Source organism: Argopecten irradians, chromosome 4 (assembly GCF_041381155.1).
Source record: "Argopecten irradians isolate NY chromosome 4, Ai_NY, whole genome shotgun sequence".
NCBI lineage: Eukaryota > Metazoa > Mollusca > Bivalvia > Pectinida > Pectinidae > Argopecten > Argopecten irradians.
In genome coordinates, this window is record NC_091137.1 from 22,071,297 (window position 1) to 22,090,351 (window position 19,055).

At 32.5% G+C, this 19,055-nt stretch overlaps 1 protein-coding gene across 1 annotated transcript; it reads left to right on the forward strand.

Annotated features, from left to right (window-relative positions):
• Positions 1–379: 379 nt before the first annotated feature.
• On the forward strand, positions 380–15,344 carry LOC138320963 (uncharacterized). Its single transcript, XM_069264293.1, has 4 exons — positions 380–748; positions 10,860–11,046; positions 12,450–12,638; positions 13,755–15,344. Exons 1-4 carry the CDS (start codon positions 728–730, stop codon positions 13,778–13,780), a joined length of 423 nt encoding a protein of 140 aa, XP_069120394.1. The 5' UTR covers positions 380–727; the 3' UTR covers positions 13,781–15,344.
• The last annotated feature ends 3,711 nt before the right edge of the window (positions 15,345–19,055 follow it).

A 19,055-nucleotide genomic window follows, 5' to 3' on the forward strand; every position in this document is an offset into this window, starting at 1 on the left:
GAATAATAGACTTCACTTCTAGATCCCATTATTGAAAGGGACATAACTTTTGGGGACAATGGTCAACTACTGACCTAACGCTTTAACGACAATTTCTCAATAGTCTATTGCACCCATGATAATGGCGCTATGTAATGTAATAAATATTTAATTTTCTAAATGAACGATATAACCGAATTCGCAGCACTTCCTAGATACCGCTAATAAGTTTCTGTGGTATGTGGACATCCCTACGGTCAAATAACCTCACGAAAGGTTAAATGATGTTGGTCACAGCTATCCCATGGCGCATGCGTCCCATACATGACATTTGAGCACAATTAGAACTTAATATACAAACAAAGCCGATATGATATACGTCTTATCGTAAACTATGATGACAGTATATATCGTCTATTTCCATAGATATTTCTGTCACCTTTGTGACTGTAAAAATGTGGTTTTTATCTATTGTATTCAATAATTCGTCCCTCGATGGAGGACATTGGGGGATGACCTTTCTGAGGGGGCGAATAACGATATAAGTCTATATCTTAGGTGATGCTAAGCTATTCACATTGGCGTGTGTGTGCGCGGGGGTGTTCCACGTCTATATGAAGCGTGGCCATACTTTTAACACGACAACTACACGCCTTTTAGACGGAGAGAACCAATGGACTTATACCAACAGAAATCTAATCAATCCTCTAGGCTTTGAAGAAGTGACAGGAACCTTTTCACACTTTTGATGTTTTTCAAATTCAGAAAGGTAGGTGTTTAAAACCATCCTCAAGTGATCCTAATTATAAAATGTTAAGTGTGATTTCAGACTTTACAAACCTATTTTATAAAAAAAAGTTGAGTTACTCTAAAGTACTGTTAGCTTTGATTTTGAGCTCTTGCTAACGTTAGATTAAATTAAATTAAAATAAAGGAAAACATTTAAATAATATTAATTCCATACTTTCAAAAAATACATTGGAAATTCAAGATGAAGTTTTACTTAGCAGGCTTTTGATTCCATGTGCCAGAGGATGGTTAATGAGTTCGAGAATTCGCAAAAAAGTCCTTCAAATTATTTTAATTTTTGTAACTTCTTTCTCTAGAGGACACCCGTTTTGACATTTACCAATGGTTTATGAACGACGTACAACACAACGTCACGCTAAAACCATTTATCATACCAATAATCAAAACGGATTCATCTAATAACCCAAATCTTTAAAAAGTGAAAATTTTGTGACCCAATTCTAGACTTTCAACCTCGTTGATTGACAAAATTGGATGAGCGCTTGCGTTAAAATCGTACATGTAATATAATCATGTTGTTGGCTACATGTGACTTAATGTTCGGTATTAACATTCATATTTATTAAAGCAAAGATATTACAAACATACCATATATATAATACTTGTCTAAATATTATATTTAAGCATTGATTTCAGTTTTTCTTAATATTAGAGGTGGATGAAAACGAATTCTTGGCAACCTACATTTTAAGACGATTTCATAATTTTTTCAAAGGATTTTTTCCGAATCAATACGCAACGTCGATGTCGCTATTATGATATCACGATTACGTTAGGTTTCCGCGCCATTCTCTGAATTTTTCATAATAGTATGAAAAAAAGAATTTCCCATTTACAAAGTCAGATTTGGTATACAAACAAAGAAAAATGTATTAAAAAGAATTAATTACAAAACATTTAGGATAATTAATTTACAACTAATTGTTAGGATGAAAATAACCTCTAAGTTCCTGTCCTGTGATATCTATTATATATCTACTATTCAATAATGTCTTAATCTACTATCATAAAGTAAAAAAAAAAAAATAGTTACTGATATTTGAGCACATCCTTATGGATGCTTAAATATATATATATAAATAGAACATATAGACATACAGATTTTGGCGTAATTTCGCGTAATAACTCATGGTCAAACGCGACCAAAATGTTTCAAGAAATATTGTATGAACGTAAATATGAATTCACAATTGTCAGGAAGGGTTCTTGGTCGTGGATTTATATATTCACAAATGTATTGACAATAACGACGACAAGGAGTATATGTGAAAACTTATTGGTTAACAGTATATTGTAATTGTTGAATTTGTTGACTTTATTTCATGCTTTCATTAACAACAAGGTACCCGAATATAAAATACAAACTGTTCTTTTTCCTCTAAAAAAACTTAATTTTGAAAAATGTGTCTCGCAGACTAGAAAATATTTTCATAGTTATGTTGATTCTGTTAACATAGTTTTCACATTAAAACGTCGATTTTGTATATAGGTCTGATATAAGCAACCAGTATTAAGCTCAAGACATTCATGTACATGGGAAACGTATTCTATGGGAAAACGTATATTTTTACTTGCTATAAAACCCTAAATTGTAAGCGTTTACAAGTCAAAATTGTCTAATTCAATTGTTATGCGGTTTATGATTGGGTTAGTCAAAATAATAAAGTTTTCAAGTTATAATCAAATTCTTAGAGACGTTATTTATCATGTTTTGAAACCATATTTCGTATCAACAGTGTGTGATTAAGAAGTCAAACTCCTTTAATGTGTCGTACAAAAGTATACTGATATCAACCCAGGTTTTAAATATTGGCTCACAATGATTCATACATTGTAAGGTAATCCGAATCTTATTACATTACCGTACAGCTTATCTGTCCTCCATGGACTCGTGTATCAGCGAGTGATACTAAAGATCAAAATCATGGAAAGTTAAAGCGACTAAAACTAAAATCAGGTAACAAACCAACAAAATAACATAGAATGCACGGGAAGGGTAAAATTACATTGTTAAAGAATTAAGAAAATTAATAATTTCTAACTTTAAGCTCAATGAAAATTCTTGGATGAACGGAACATTTCAGACAAGTCCTAAAATATCACCACAGTTGTATAATCTTTAACGTGATTCCTAGAACCACGACAAAGGTAAACTTTATTTTTACCTATATAAATTTGACTTATAACATTATCACACTTGTATAATGTATTTTACATGTCTACACATGTGTTCTTCATACTTACCTGACGAGTCCTAAAACAACATAAAGAGTATGACGTCCTCTAAGCATCACTAGGCATCGCTGACGAGTCTTGCTGGCACTGGTTTATGGTGTCCATGAGATGATTTATTAGTCCGGAAATAACGACACAAATATATATTCTGCATATTACTCCTCTTACCGGTATGTTGATTATGACGTCATCTGTTATTGAGTTTAACGTCATAAAACTTTTCCAATATCTCCCAGTGTTCATTGCGGTTCCCAGATTTCTTCCCTGTAAACGGCCCACGGATATTTCAAGTTTTGAAGTATTTATACTTAATCCTCTAATGCATAGTTTATGTTTTCTTTTGTATCATTTGCCTATCAGCGACAGCTAGTTCTTACGACGCGAGTTTATTCACAAAATAATGACATCACAATGGATACATACCCAAAGAGGAGTTAACTTTTAATGTGCAAATAGTCCCAAATAGCACGTAGGAGTTTCATGATGACGACAAAGGTGATCGATATATATCATAGGTTGACGTTATAACGTAACAACACTTTTAAATCTGTATATTTGTTTTCGTTTGATCGAAATCTCTCAAGAAAAACTGCTTTAAAACTGAATCACGTTTCTTGAAACATGATATCCATAAATTGCATCAAGCTTTTAACACAACAGCCATGTTAAATGAAGCCTGTCTCGTTTGTCAAATAGAGCTGTATTATGTTTTAGGATCAGAATATTTATTAGGCAATATTTGAATTGTATTATCATATCACCACTAGACGCTCGTGGAATAATAGTAAATATTAAAATGTGGGAGTTATGACAGAGACGTCAGTTTGCATTCTCGAATGAAGACGCGTGTTACAGGCGAATATCACCATATCCATTTGATCTATGTTTTAGCATCATACGGCTCATAACTTTCTTGTCTATATATATGATAATTGGAAATTGATACGATTATTTTATACATTTTTATGTATGGTACAAAGTATTAGCAGAGGTTTTATTCAGAAATGGTTTGATATGATTCTGACTTACAATGTACCAATAAATAGGAAATGACATTAAAGATATGTCAGGTTGACATCTATAGAGCATTCACAAATGAAACATACACCGTTATTGACATCTAAGATATAGAGGTAGTGGATAACAATTATGATACATGTATATTGATTTACCTGTTATAGGAAGATTTATAACTTTAGTAATATGAGCATACAATAAAATACATTTATACAATCAAAGAAGAAAATATCAAAGAAGAGATGAGAAGCCCTGTAAGTATTATTCCAGCTGGAGGATAGGACATAACTTAAAGAGAAAAATTTCACTGAAACATTGAAAACAAAAACATACCTGCATTGCTCGTACTTTATTATCAACATGTTTCCTAAACAATTTGTTCCATGTTTTTTGCGTAATTGGTTTCTCCAATAGGAAAACATAAATAAAATGACTTGATGATGAACTTAAATATTTCACATAAAAAATGGATGTATGTTAAAATATGTAAATCAATGCAATACTAATTAGCTCAGTAGAATATACCAAAAGTAATACGTGATAATAATATAATTTAATATAATCAAATAAATCACATGACGAGTTACAAATTAGTAGTACATTTTTGTTAAATTGATATTTTTGCATATTACCTGTAAGAAATAATGTTAGAGGGACATATCTGTCAATGGATATCGCTGTAATAGGCATTATATAAAGTTATTCACATCATCCACCTATTGTGATATGATATATTTGGAAAGCAATAATACGTAAAGAATGGCGTTCCTACCCAAACGAACTATTTCTAAGATTGTAACACGGATGATATCACCAACTGAATAATTCCTAATATGGCAGAACAGGGACAGATACAATGATAACTTTGATTCTGTGACATCGACCAATCGACGGCTACACTATTAGCGGTCATTTACAGACTCTATAAATAGAAATTAAAACATCGCTCATAACAGCTCCACAGAACGCAAACCTGCAATCCAAATGTAAATTGTACAAGGGTGTGTTTCCGTAGAGAATATCAAAAATGGAATTAACAATACTCCTACACGTCCGATCATATTCTCATCATTGTTATATAATTCCAACAATAAGGCTCTAAATCATTTAAATTTAAATGCTTAAATGGTTTTTAGATGGTAAAATAAAAATCAAATAAAAAATGATATGAAAATTGTGTTTAACAAATAGTGAAATTGAAAGCACTTTATGAAGTTCTTTTGTTAATCCGTGTTCGTGCATGGCCGCCTCTATTACCTCCCAATCGACCATACTAACCTTGATAGTATGGTAGCCGATTGAAATTTACAGCACACTACAAGTATCGCCATATTCGTTCATTCAATTTCTGGTCATTAAGTCACCATGCATGTATTTCAATCATTTATGAAGTTGAAATGAGACAACCCTCCAGTTAGTGTAACTACCAACAAATGATTTCATTTGAATTATAGTCTTTATGGCATGTTTTTAGATTTCCCAATAGAGTTTAGACATCGGAAACTATAACATTATTCCCACGCACTACTTGTCTGAATTTGATACTCCCTCAAAATTTGTATATATATAGGACCAATGATATTTCGTGGTCTTGTCGCTGTCATTCCTCTTTCTAAGGCCATCTTTTACGTTCCTGCTTTTTGTTTCGTTTTAGCTAAGGTAAGTTTGGTATGTTGATACGTTTATCTGTTAAAATTGTATTGTCTTATTATATTGCTTAATACAAGCAAGTTATTTGAATGTGAGATATGTATTTCATTTCCAATGTGTTGTTTACTTGACGAAAATATTTGGAACAAATATGATAGTTTTCGTCATTGATACCGATATAACAATGCCAGTCATTAATTTGTATCCAATACTCATATTTAAAGCAGTGTAATAACCCTACAACGTAATAACATTATATGTATTATCTTTTCACATAGGATAAAAGAAAGCTTAATATTTTCGTTAAGGACCTAACATTATATGTATTCTCTTTTCACATAAGATAAAAGAAAGCTTAGTATTTTCGTTAATGACCCTTTGTATCTAAACGTGCCAATCTCACTCAAACCTTTCTTTAATTGCGGAATTTGAATATCTTTTCCATTTTGATGCTTTTTGCTTTACAAAAATATTTGGAACACTATTGTTCAATGTAAGGAAGTATTATTGCTAAATAACGGAAGATGCAATCATTTTAGTTATTCTTACAAGATAAAATAATTTCGTTCACGCAACAATTATTCAACATTATCTTGACAAGTTCATATTTCTTTGAACTTCTCTTGTTTACACATAGTATTGAAGACTTCATATGGCAATTTGTTTTGCTGCTTCACAAGATTTTAATTTATTTCGGGAATTTTTTTTTCTTGTTCTAGTTTCTAGTTGGATTTATTATTATTATTTTTATACTTTACAGAAGTTGTATATGCATTTTAGCATATCTGTCGTACAATACATTATACTTAGTTTCGAAATCACAAATAATCATATTGATCATATGCAATTTAAGTTTGAAAACGTCTTCGTCCCATGGTATGAAAAAAACAACACCAGAAATAAAATACATTATCATCAGCTAGTCTACACATTATTCTTTGTTTAATATGCTCTTCAATAACCATTTAAGGGACTAAATCGTTAAAAAATCATGTAATACAAAAAGATTAAAAAGAATTATAGTATTGAAAATAATTGTAAAAGTTGTGTACTTTGTGTTAAAAAAGAAAATTTAAAAGTTTGTATAACCATTTTGTTCAAAATGGAGAAAAACTGAAAATAAATAGAAACGACCGAATTACTATTTCATATTATTATCTTTCGGCGAGTGTAAACAATCCCTATGTGCATGCGCGATGCGGGAACATTTAACCGAAGGATATCTCATCTGTCTAATGGACATTTCTGCTATCGACTGAAAACACCAATTTATCGACTACAAGTTCCTGATTACTGTGTTAAATCTAATAAACGTTGAAACGTATGCAGAAGTATTTGGAAGAGTTTCTAAGTGTAAATATTCATATACTGTACAGTTTTTTGTAGCTATAAAGAAGAGTTTGCATTATATTATATGGTTTTATACTTGCTTCTACAATTATTTAATTTTCATTTGTCAAGCTATAAGGTACTAGTCCGCTAAACCTGCCAATATTATTATATTACTATGCTTTTAAAAAAATATTGGCCTAATATGTAGATTTTATAATAAGGAAAAATTGGAAACAAAAACTAATAATATAGGCATGTTTAGCGGACTAATTAGGTGCATGTATTTTTTTATCATTATAACAATTGACATTACCTATATATATCCTTAGTTATAATGTCTATCCGTCTAATGGACATTCCCTATATATCTCTAGTTATAATCTCTATCCGTCTAATGGACATTTCTTATATAGCCATAGTTATGATAAATATACGTCTAATGGACGTGCCGGATTCGAGATCTATAAAGCTAGCGCGAAATTGAGCGTGAACCTTTGTGACGTCATTATAACGTAACTCACTTCCTCGGAAGTTATTTACAAAGCTAGAAAACTAGAGCGATGTGTTCCTAAAGCCATGCATTATAACATCTCGAACCGAGCAATATTCCGTTTCAAAAGAAGCGTGCAATATAACTTCGAACTGTGCAATATAACAAGGTTTTATCGAACAGTCGGGATAATAGTTGAAAACATTATATTTCCTCATATATAAATTGGTGTAAACAAATCATGTAATAAATATACCTATTAGTCACCCACGTCGATTATGTATTTTGTAATCCGCGTATTGGATACTATACTATTATGAGTTCAGTAAATATCATGTGACGTCATCAATATGAAATAATTCGTATATCAATACAACACTTCTATGCGAGGCTATATACACAGCATATAAAAACATCCTTCACGATTCTTTATAAACGCAGTCTATAAAAACATGCTTTATGTTTATTTATAAACACAGCCTACAAAAACATCCTTTAAGATTCTTTATAAACACAGCCTAAAAAAATATCCTTTATGATTCTTTATAAACACAGCCTATAAAAACATCCTTTATGATTCTTTATAAACACAGCCTATATAAACATCCTTTATGATTCTCTATAAACACAGCCTATAAAAACAACCTTTATGATTATTTATAAGCACAGCCTGTTTAAAAATCCTTTATGATTCTTTATAAACACAGCCTATAACAACATCCTTTATGATTACTTATAACCACAGCCTACATAAACATCCTTTATGATTATTTATAAACACAGCCTATATAAACATCCTTTACGATTCTCTATAAACACAGCCTATAAAAACAACCTTTATGATTATTTATAAACACAGCCTATATAAACATCCTTTATGATTACTTATAAACACAGCCTATAAAATGTCCTTTATGATTCTTTATAAACACAGCCTATATAAACATCCTTTATGATTACTTATAACCACAGCCTATAAAAACATCCTTTATGATTCTCTATAAACACAGCCTATAAAAACATCCATTATGATTATTTATAAACACAGCCTACATAAACATCCTTTATGATTATTTATAAACACAGCCTATATAAACATCCTTTATGATTCTCTATAAACACAGCCTATAAAAACAACCTTTATGATTATTTATAAACACAGCCTATATAAACATCCTTTCTGATTCTTTATAAACACAGCCTATAAAAACATCCTTTATGATTCTTTATAAACACAGCCTATATAAACATCCTTTATGATTACTTATAAACACAGCCTATAAAAACATCCATTATGATTATTTATAAACACAGCCTATAAAAACATCCTTTATGATTATTTATAAACACAGCCTATAGAAACATCCTTTATGATTCTTTATAAACACAGCCTATAAAAACATCCTTTATGATTCTTTATAAACACAGCCTATAAAAACATCCTTTATGATTCTTTATAAACACAGCCTATAAAAACATCCATTATGATTATTTATAAACACAGCCTATAAAAACATCCATTATGATTATTTATAAACACAGCCTATATAAACATCCTTTATGATTATTTATAAACACAGCCTATATAAACATCCTTTATGATTCTTTATAACCACAGCCTATAAAAACATCCTTTATGATTCTTTATAAACACAGCCTATAAAAACATCCTTAATGATTCTTTATAAACACAGCCCTTATAAACATCCTTTATGATTCTTTATAACCACAGTCTATATAAACATCCTTTATGATTCTTTCTAATCATTTGACGGAAATGATACTCTGTCAATATTCATCAGCGAATTAATCGCTTATAGAAACTACCAAAGGAAATGTCAGATTTGAAAACCTTATCATTAACCAATATTGGTTTGGCCTAAATGACGGTCATTTTCATGGCATTTTTCTCGTGAGAAATTTGATATTCTGCATGTTACAAATTATAAATCCATGCAAAAATATTTGTTTAAATATGTTGAGGAATAAGCAACATGAATTTTCTTTACTTTTTTATTTTCTAAATTTTTCTGTTTCCCTTAAACTTTACTTACTCTAGAAACCAGAAACACATTATTCAACGTAATTTGAAAACCAGACTTAACCAGAACATGGCAGAACATCTCATTTGACTCAATTTCTCTACGCTAGTTTTGGTTTTACATTACATACATACATTTGTATCAAATATGTCACCTCTGTATGGACACAGGCTGCTAAAAAATCAGTAGTCTTTAAATGAAACACACATGTGTCAAACTACTAGATTATTCTATAAAATCGTTTTTTTCTCTATCTTCCCCTTCTTTCTTGAATATTGAATACTGATACAAAATAAAACTTAGGTAATTATTTGGATGTTACCTACATTTAATATTGCATTTAATGTTGAAGCGTCTTCGTTTAGCACTTTTGATCAATTGGTCGTTAATTCAAAATGACTTCTTCTTCACATGTCTGATATCTGGAGTTAATACACAATCTGAAATTTAATATCTCTGGGGAAAACGAAATAGACTGTAACGACAGTAAAAAATATTAGTCCAATCTTCAATTGTCGTTATGGTTTTTAATGCACATTGAAAGCTATTAAGATATGTAAATAAGTATTCTAATCAAAAACTTGTCGTTTAAGTTAGCTATTATCTCTGTAATTTGTTTTACAAAAACATATGTTTTGTGTTTTGTAGTATGAATTAATACAAGGAAAAACCCATTTATCATCTCCCTCAAATGAACGTTTTGCACTGGCTTTAAAGAGCATAGTGTACATAATATTAAAAGCATTTTGTAGACTATTGATTATTCTTTATGACAGAAAAGTAATAGAAATGCAGCTTTTAAAATTGAAAAGAGTCCACAATTTTTGCCGTTAACTGTGACATTTTCTGTGTAATTGGAACTTACTGTAAGGATATAGATTTTAAGACTTTTTCCATTGTGGTAAAACCCGATGCTTGCCATGATCCTGTATGAAATAGTATTTTTCTCTTAAACCTTGATGTTTTATTGCAATTTTACTACAATGATTTCCCGCGAAATAAATTCGAAAAATCTTCATTATATCTTGTTAACTCGAGGTCATTAAAATATTGTAAACTCGAGGTCATTAAAACCTTGCTAACTCGAAGTCGATGGGAACATATTCACACTTCGAATTATCCTTAGTATTTAGATTAAGTGTACTTGTGTGTATATTGAACAAATTGAAGGGTACCAACAAATTATATCGAATTCAGCATGGTCTTCGAGTTTTAAAGGATCGATGACTAACATATAGTTATGTAGTTTTTGTACTACTTTTCATTTTTTTAATCACGACTTCGTCTATTTTTTTCATTTTCAGGTAATGAAAACCCACACGATAAGACAGATTTACAGTGCTACTGTCATCCTCGTTATAGTCCTAAGTGTTTACTGTGAGGCGGCGGTCGCCCGATCTTTGTGTGAAGGCAGATGTGAGTCGTCAACGCCAAATCTACAAACGTTGAAAAATGTGTGGCACACCATGTCCAAACGGATAGGAAAACAGGGCAAGTATTTACACCTGTAAACACTTCTGAGGGGAACTGTCTGTTACCTACAAATGCTTCAATGTATGGGGCTCAATATATTACTTACAAATTAATGTCAGATTGGACAGGAGTCTCATTTAATTTTTACACACAGGAAAATACGTGTTACAAAATTTTACTTCAAAATGAAGCAAACTTTTGAATGGTGCTAGACAAATATAAGTTTTGCAGCAGAAAAAATCAAACTTGACTGGAAAACAGGAAAACAATACAACCAAATTAAGATCATCCATAAACAATATGGTAGCTTCGTCATTGATTGTGCATATTCGATTTCAGTTTGTTTATGCAATCATTCAAGAGAGTAAGTTGCTGAATACTGCATCATCGTACCATTGACTTCAGGATTTTAAAAACATGTATCCTTTGAATTACGATTTACTCGCATATATCATTTATTATAAATAAACCGAATCTCAAATTTCACTCATGAATCCATATTTCCTAGAAGCAGTTTCTAATTGTACATATTTTATAACTAGACTGATGCTAAACAAAATTAATTATAACCGGCAATGAGATATACCATAGAAGTTGTCGAGTTGACGATAATCCGACAATGTCGTTTGGACCCTTCTGCACCTAGTGCTATTCTCTTGTCGTTCTGTGATTGTGCTTTGACAATCTGTTTAGCACTAATTAGGTTATAATAGACTTTGAAATTGGCAGACGATACCAGTAAATTTGGCGCGGGAGTAAAACGTGATTGGCCGTCGGGGGCAGTAATGGGCTATAAGTCAAGTCAATGTCTTAGGCTGCGATATATGGCTGATGATTAACGTAGAAATAGCTGTATTTATTTCTGTAATAGACAATGCAATCCTACATATACTGTGTATAAATACGTTTTGAAACGTTCACCGTTATGGCCGATCTATCATTTTAACAAGATTATTCAATGATTATTTCAAAAGTGCAGGCGACACAATTCGTGCATCGCGTGATTTGTACATGTAATTTGTAATGGCTAGCACTTTTTTTTTAAATTTTACCAAACACCAAAACTATTCATGTTTAAACTTAAAGCAAAATTCTCTTCATTTTATTCTTAATGGTAACTTCCTGAGTATGTACAAATAATTTGCAATTTTGATTTGTATTTCATTTTGAAGAAACAGGAGAGATAATAATAGCAATCTTTTGAATGTAATTAGAGGTTATCATATGTCTGTAAGATATTTGCAAAGTTAAGGAATGTATTTTACATGACAATTGGGTGAAAATCGGGTGAAAATGGCCAATATGATCCATTTTTCACATTGGTATGAGTTATGAATCTCTAGGAGAGTTGCCATGAAGTGCATTAAGCAATTATACCTGTATATAAGTTTTCTCCTAAAAGTGTCGTTCTCAATTTACAGATATGTCATTTGAGACGTTTGTTAAGTCACTAGTTGCGGCCTCTGAGAAATACCCATGGCTAAAGCCGGTCCGTGGAGATCTTCTCGGCATGATAGCGAAATACCAAGACTGTGTAAAAGCTTGTGAACATCAACACAGCAAGAGGACTTTCGAAAGGGCATCCGACGCATACGTCCGACCAGCAATATGTAAGCAGAATTGCGGATGGATTATGATAACATCCTCTGTATTCCAGGGATTTTTATCACTGCCGTTACATTCGATGCTTGGATATGTCAAAGTTAATCTGAAGGCATTTAAGGAGAAAAATTGACTAATCAGAAGTATATACAGAGATTTCTTTTGAAGATTTACAGAGAACAACGAACTATAAGCTCATGCATGCATTGTCGGACACATAGCCTTCAGTTTTGCAATGACATATTCCAGGGATAGATGGTACGACAGTGACAGTGACCCCTAGCTCCAAAATCACGAAACTTTCTTAAGTGTAAAACAGTCTCACGTTTAGACCTAGCCAATCGCAATTAATGCTACAAAAATGTTACGGCATGTTTCATTGGCAAAGTCTAAACTTAACTTTAAGATTATTTAATGACCCTTGAATATTGAATACCGATGATGTTCTGATAGGTGTATGAGCATAACTGGATACTTTTTAAAGCATAAAACAGACTAATAGATAAAAGTTATTGTAGTTAAAGTCGGTATTGTTTATATATCGAGGTAAAATATTGATATAATATTTATAATGCCAACATTATTCCGTAACAGCACATTGTTTGGAACAGTTTGATTCGAGTTGATGTAAAAGTTAATTATTAGTTGTTTTATTTCAAAATTACTATTTCCGCGGATTCTCTGTGTAGAATTTAAATGCGTTATTTATACGACAGGCTATAATATATGAAAACATCAATTTGATAAATTTGGCGAGGTACTTAACTTCGCGATAATGGATGAACCCAGAATTTCATTACCAACTATTGTGTAGTGTCTAAATAGAAAGTCAATAGTCTATTTAATACTTTAGGCCAAACGAACTATACTTTAAATACAATCCGGAGTCGAATCTCACATGCAACTAATCCGAATAAAACCGGTTGGGGCTGCACAATGAGAGGCGTCGTAGGTGTTTTCACATCTGGGGTATGAACGATAATCAACTGCTATGGAGTCTATCACATGATTTTTTTTTTCCATTCTGAAAGATGCATAGTCCTGGGATAAAACATTTAACCAAAACTTGTTTCCAGAAGGTACATTAATTAATTGTTCTAATATTCACTTATTGTTTTTTTCAGGTATAACAAAAGATTTCTGCCTTTAGCTGTCAGACTGGATCAGAAGGTTGCCTTGCTTCAATCAACAGATTTCCACAAAAATATTGTGACGGGAATTAAACAAAAATCTATCGACTGGTTCAAAAATGTTACTTCAAATCATTAAAACATGCAATGAAAATTGAAATACAAAATTGATGTCATTAATTGTGTCTTAGAATTCAAATCAAAAGCTCTAAGTATCAATGTCCAATCATTGATGTTTCAACACATGGTTAACGGTAGTATGTAATCAGTAAACCAATACTACGTTACGTTTTGATTGCAACCTCTGTCATTATCTTCATTTTCGTTATGTACAATACATGTAAAATTTACCAAACTTTGGAACATGTGCTTTATGATGGTGTGAAATAGAACAGGGTGTCTTCTAATCTGATTAGAAGATATATGTTCATAGCTTCATTTACAAAGTACTACGTATGCCTGGATTGTGTTCAGGCAACGGAGACAATGAACAAGCCGTGAACAGGCGAGTTTATAATCACATTGGGTGTCTTAGGCAGTATCATCTCTAAAAGAATTAAACGTTAATTGATTTTACTTTGATTGCGAAATAAATTGTTATAACATAACTTATAGAAGGATTACATGGCTCGGATATAGGTGCGTACTATACAACAGAGATTTTCAGGGGAAGGAAATTGTACATATTGTGCAATTTAAGTCCAGTTTATTTATAAATAATACTGACACGAGAATAAAGCATTATGTATCTTCATTCTCTCGTAATTTATCCAATGCGGTAAGCAATACAAATATAGCATTGTATTCTACTGTGACAGAAGGCGCTTCGACTGGAGAACATTATATTTCGTTATACAAGCAATTCTTTCTACTACTAACACATCATTTATACATGTTACAACAAAATGAACGTTTCTACTTTAAAACTTTTTTAAAGGAAGGTGACTATTTTGCAAAAAGCATGCATACCATGTGTTCTTGGTTAGACAAGGATGCATTAGTAAGAACGCAAAATGTCTACGTTCATGTGATACAGTAACATGTAGTTATATTAATAATAATTTCGAGCGTATTTTTATGTATCTACGAGGAAAATATGGATATGAACAAAACTAAGGAAGTTTTAGCGTTTGGCATGAACATATCTAATAAAACACAGATAAATTAATGCGAAATTAATTTAAAATCTTCTTTCATGTAACCGCTTTTCGTTGGTTACTGTATTTAGAACTGAATCAGAATTTTCATCCTAATGTTATATGCCTTTCATACAGTGCAAATCAACTGTCTAAACTTGTACTTCTTGATCAATGAATAAAATACGATTTTCTCAAGAAAAGTTGTTGAATTTTCAAAATACCTTTTGTTCATAAAAATGGTTGTAAAAAACTTTTGTTCATGAAAATGATTGACAAAGTTTTTTGTTAATATCTAAAGTTTTTGACCATAAATATGATTGACAAATGCTTTTGACCATGTCTAAATCTTTTGACCTTAGATATGATTGACCAAATATTTTTACTCACTGTAACTCACCGTTGTTGACGTTATACCGGTATGGCTACTAATAAATTTTGAAATGTGTTTTGTTTTTTCCATGTTGTGTTCAGACGAGATTTAAAGGGGTTCGGAGTTTTAACACTGACTACAGTTGATGGTAAACTATTCAGGTTTTCAGTGTCATGGTTTGAAAAAGGTTTCACGTAGCTTGGTTCTAAACCGCTTTTAATATACTTTTCTTCTGTAGGTCTTTTTCCAAGTTTCTAGGTTGTTGTCTCCCTGCCTCCCATCCTCGATACTCCAGGGGTTCCGATCACTTACGATATCTACATCCCTGGACAATTGAAGGCAGCTCAGCGGAAAACATTTGACCAATCCCAGGCTAGCAAAGATTTCCTTTAGACTACAGATAGAGCGACGCCCAAGCCACAGTCAACCACAATGTACCGTTATACGGCTCTATCTGTTCTGTTGCATCCAGTTTTATTATGAGATAGTCCAGGGGTGTAGAGATCGTATGTGATCGGAACCCCCGGAAAACGGAGGATACCTGCCTCCTTGAATCGAGTAAAGATGATTAGATGTGTCATTCCTATGATAGATTTGCATTTTTCCTGTTTGAGGGACATCCATGTATGTTATTGTCTTAAGCTTTTGTCCGTGAAAATGATTGACCAAAACTTTTATCTGTGAAAATGATTGTCCTAAATTTTGTCCGTGAAAATGATTGTCCAAACTTTTATCCATGAATATGATTGACCAAAACTTTGTCCATGAATATTATTGACCAAAACTTTGTCCATGAATATGATTGTTCAAAACTTTGTCCATGAATGATAGTCCAATTTAAGCTTCTGGCCATTAATGTTAATACCCTTCAAATCCAGTGGGGATAGAGCACAGTAAATCCTAGCTGCAATATTGTAGCTCAAAAGACTTTTAGACAGAAAATGGTGTCGTCTTAAGAGCTACAATTGGTGCCTATTACTGCTAATGGAGCAAAGTAATGATTATGCAAACCGTTATAAAACGTTTATTTGCATTTTATCTTACTTGTTCGATATCGCTTACTTACTAGGCAATAAAACTGAACCACATAGATTATCAAATTCCCACCGAGGCATTATTTTTTTACGTAATACATATGAAGGTCTTTCTGAAGGGGATTTTTACGGTAAGTCCAGAAATTGTGAATATGACGTTGTGTGAGCGGTACGGTATATATTAAGAATGGTAGTTATGTTTGTTTTGGACAAAAATGATATGTAATGCATGTATACGCATAAAATAATTGGAAACCTACAAAAAATATAGAAAACTGTGCCCGAGTGATTTTCGGAGGCAGTGCTCCACTACGACACATAGGGACCAATGCGTACCCGGCCGAAAGGTATAGCAGGCCGGGTACGTATATTCGTTCTAAGTAAATCCACATTCTACTTGATATGGGTTTTATCATACTAACAGCTGTCCCGTCCCTGTGGGAATTGTCGGAGATTCAAGAATTTTTGATGAACTGTTGTAACATCAAATTGTGAAATCAATACCGAGTTGTCAATTGATTATTCCATTCTGAATTAAATCTTGCCTTTTATAATTGATATAATACTCTGCAGTTTCTGTCATGATAAATTGTGCATTGCCAATGTTAATATTCCGGAAAGGGTCTCTGCTAACGTACAGTTATGATAATGATTAAAATGTTGCAGAGTCAGTACTTCACGGTGTAAACTATAGTCAAAACCCTCTGAAACAGTTTGGAATATCACAGAATTGCCCGAAATACAGTAAAGTAAGTATATATGACATCACAAGTCTTCAAAACTCAGTTTTTCAGAAGGTGATTGGGCTAACCAAAATGTAACGACAATTTAAGAATCAAGATTAGATAATATCTGGTAATACGAAATTCACACAAAATTATCAGATTCGTTAAAAAAAACTTCATTCTTTACCTGCTTGCTGATTTTGATAAAGATATGATCACAAATTTTGCAGCAAATATAAATAAGAAATAAAATATTCACTAGAATTTATTTGAAGATTTTTCCTGTCGCTTCGTGGTTTTTATATTCACGAGTTTGTACATTTACACGGTTATTCTTTTCATTTCTGATATGCGCAAAAACCACCAGGGCTGCACTAAACTTACAATATGCATTTATCAACAAAACACTGTGCAATATGAAATCTTCGTGGTTTTTTTTCTAACTATTTCATGAATAGAGATACTCTCGGTTTATCTGTGTAACTATGATTCCATTGTTCAGTTGCATTAATCAAATGGTGTTATTTTCATCCATGGCGCAAAAGCACCGACGACGAAATTCTATAACAATACATGATGACCTCAGTTATAGCGTCATCCTCGAGAACATATGTTTAATTATAATGTTTATGATCACCATATCAAGAAATTCAAGATGAATGTACCTGAGGATGCCCAAGAGGCTGAAAATTTGTAAAAGAGGAGACATTTTTAAAGATGCTCCATCGCTGACAAATGGTATTTTTTCACTATAAAAACAGGAGCAGACGATTTAGTATTTTTCTTCAGTTACAAAAATTACTTACTTTACACCATTACCATCATTGAAAAGTTTGAGCTTCTAATTTTACTTCAAGTTAAAAATATGAAAATAATTAATTGCATCCCGAAACAAGAGATCCCAGAGGGATCTTGGCGCCCACCAAAGATTGATCTATGTCTGACAAATGAAAGAGGGATCTTTTCTCTGCTTTTCAAACTTACACTTCTTTTTTCTGCTTTTCAAACTTTAAACTATCAAAATCCAAGACAGTGGTCGCAAAATGCAATAGGCAGAACTAGGGTCCTAGAGGAACCTACATATGATATTTGAGAACAATCCCTTCAATACTTTCTGAGAAATAGCGGTAACAAACTTTAACTATCAAAATCCAAGATGGCCACCAGTCGGCCATCTTGTTGACCGATCAGTCCCAAAATGTAATATGCACAACTGGGGTCCTAGGGGAACCTACATATGAAATTTGAGAAAGATCCCTTCAGTGCTTTCTGAAAAATAGCGGTAACAAACTTTAACTATCAAAATCCAAGATGGCTACCTGGCGGCCATCTTGTTGACCGATCAGTCCTAAAATGCAATATGCACAACTGGGGTCCTAGGGGAACCTACATATGAAATTTGAGAAAGATCCCTTCAGTGCTTTCTGAGAAATAGTGGTAACAAACTTTAACTATCAAAATCCAAGATGGCTACCTGGCGGCCATCTTGTTGACTGATCAGTCCCAAAATGCAATATGCACTACTAGGGTCCTAGGGGAACCTACATATGAAATTTGAGAAAGATCCCTTCAGTGCTTTCTGAGAAATAGCGGTAACAAACTTTAACTATCAAAATCCAAGATGGCTGCTGGTCGGCCATCTTGTTGACCGATCAGTCCCAAAATGCAATATGCACAACTGGGGTCCTAGGGGAACCTAAATATGAAATTTGAGAAAGATCCCTTAAGTACTTTCTGAGAATTAGCGGTAACAAACTTTAACTATCAAAATCCAAGATGGCGGCTGGTCGGCCATCTTGTTGACCGATCAGTCCCAAAATGCAATATGCACAACTAGGGTCCTACGGGAACCTACATATGAAATTTGAGAAAGATCCCTTCAATACTTTATGAGAAATAGCGGTAACAAACTTTAACTATCAAAATCCAAGATGGCTGCCTGGCGGCCATCTTGTTGACCGATCAGTCCCAAAATACAATATGCACAACTAGGGTCCTAGGGGAACCTACATATGAAATTTGAGAAA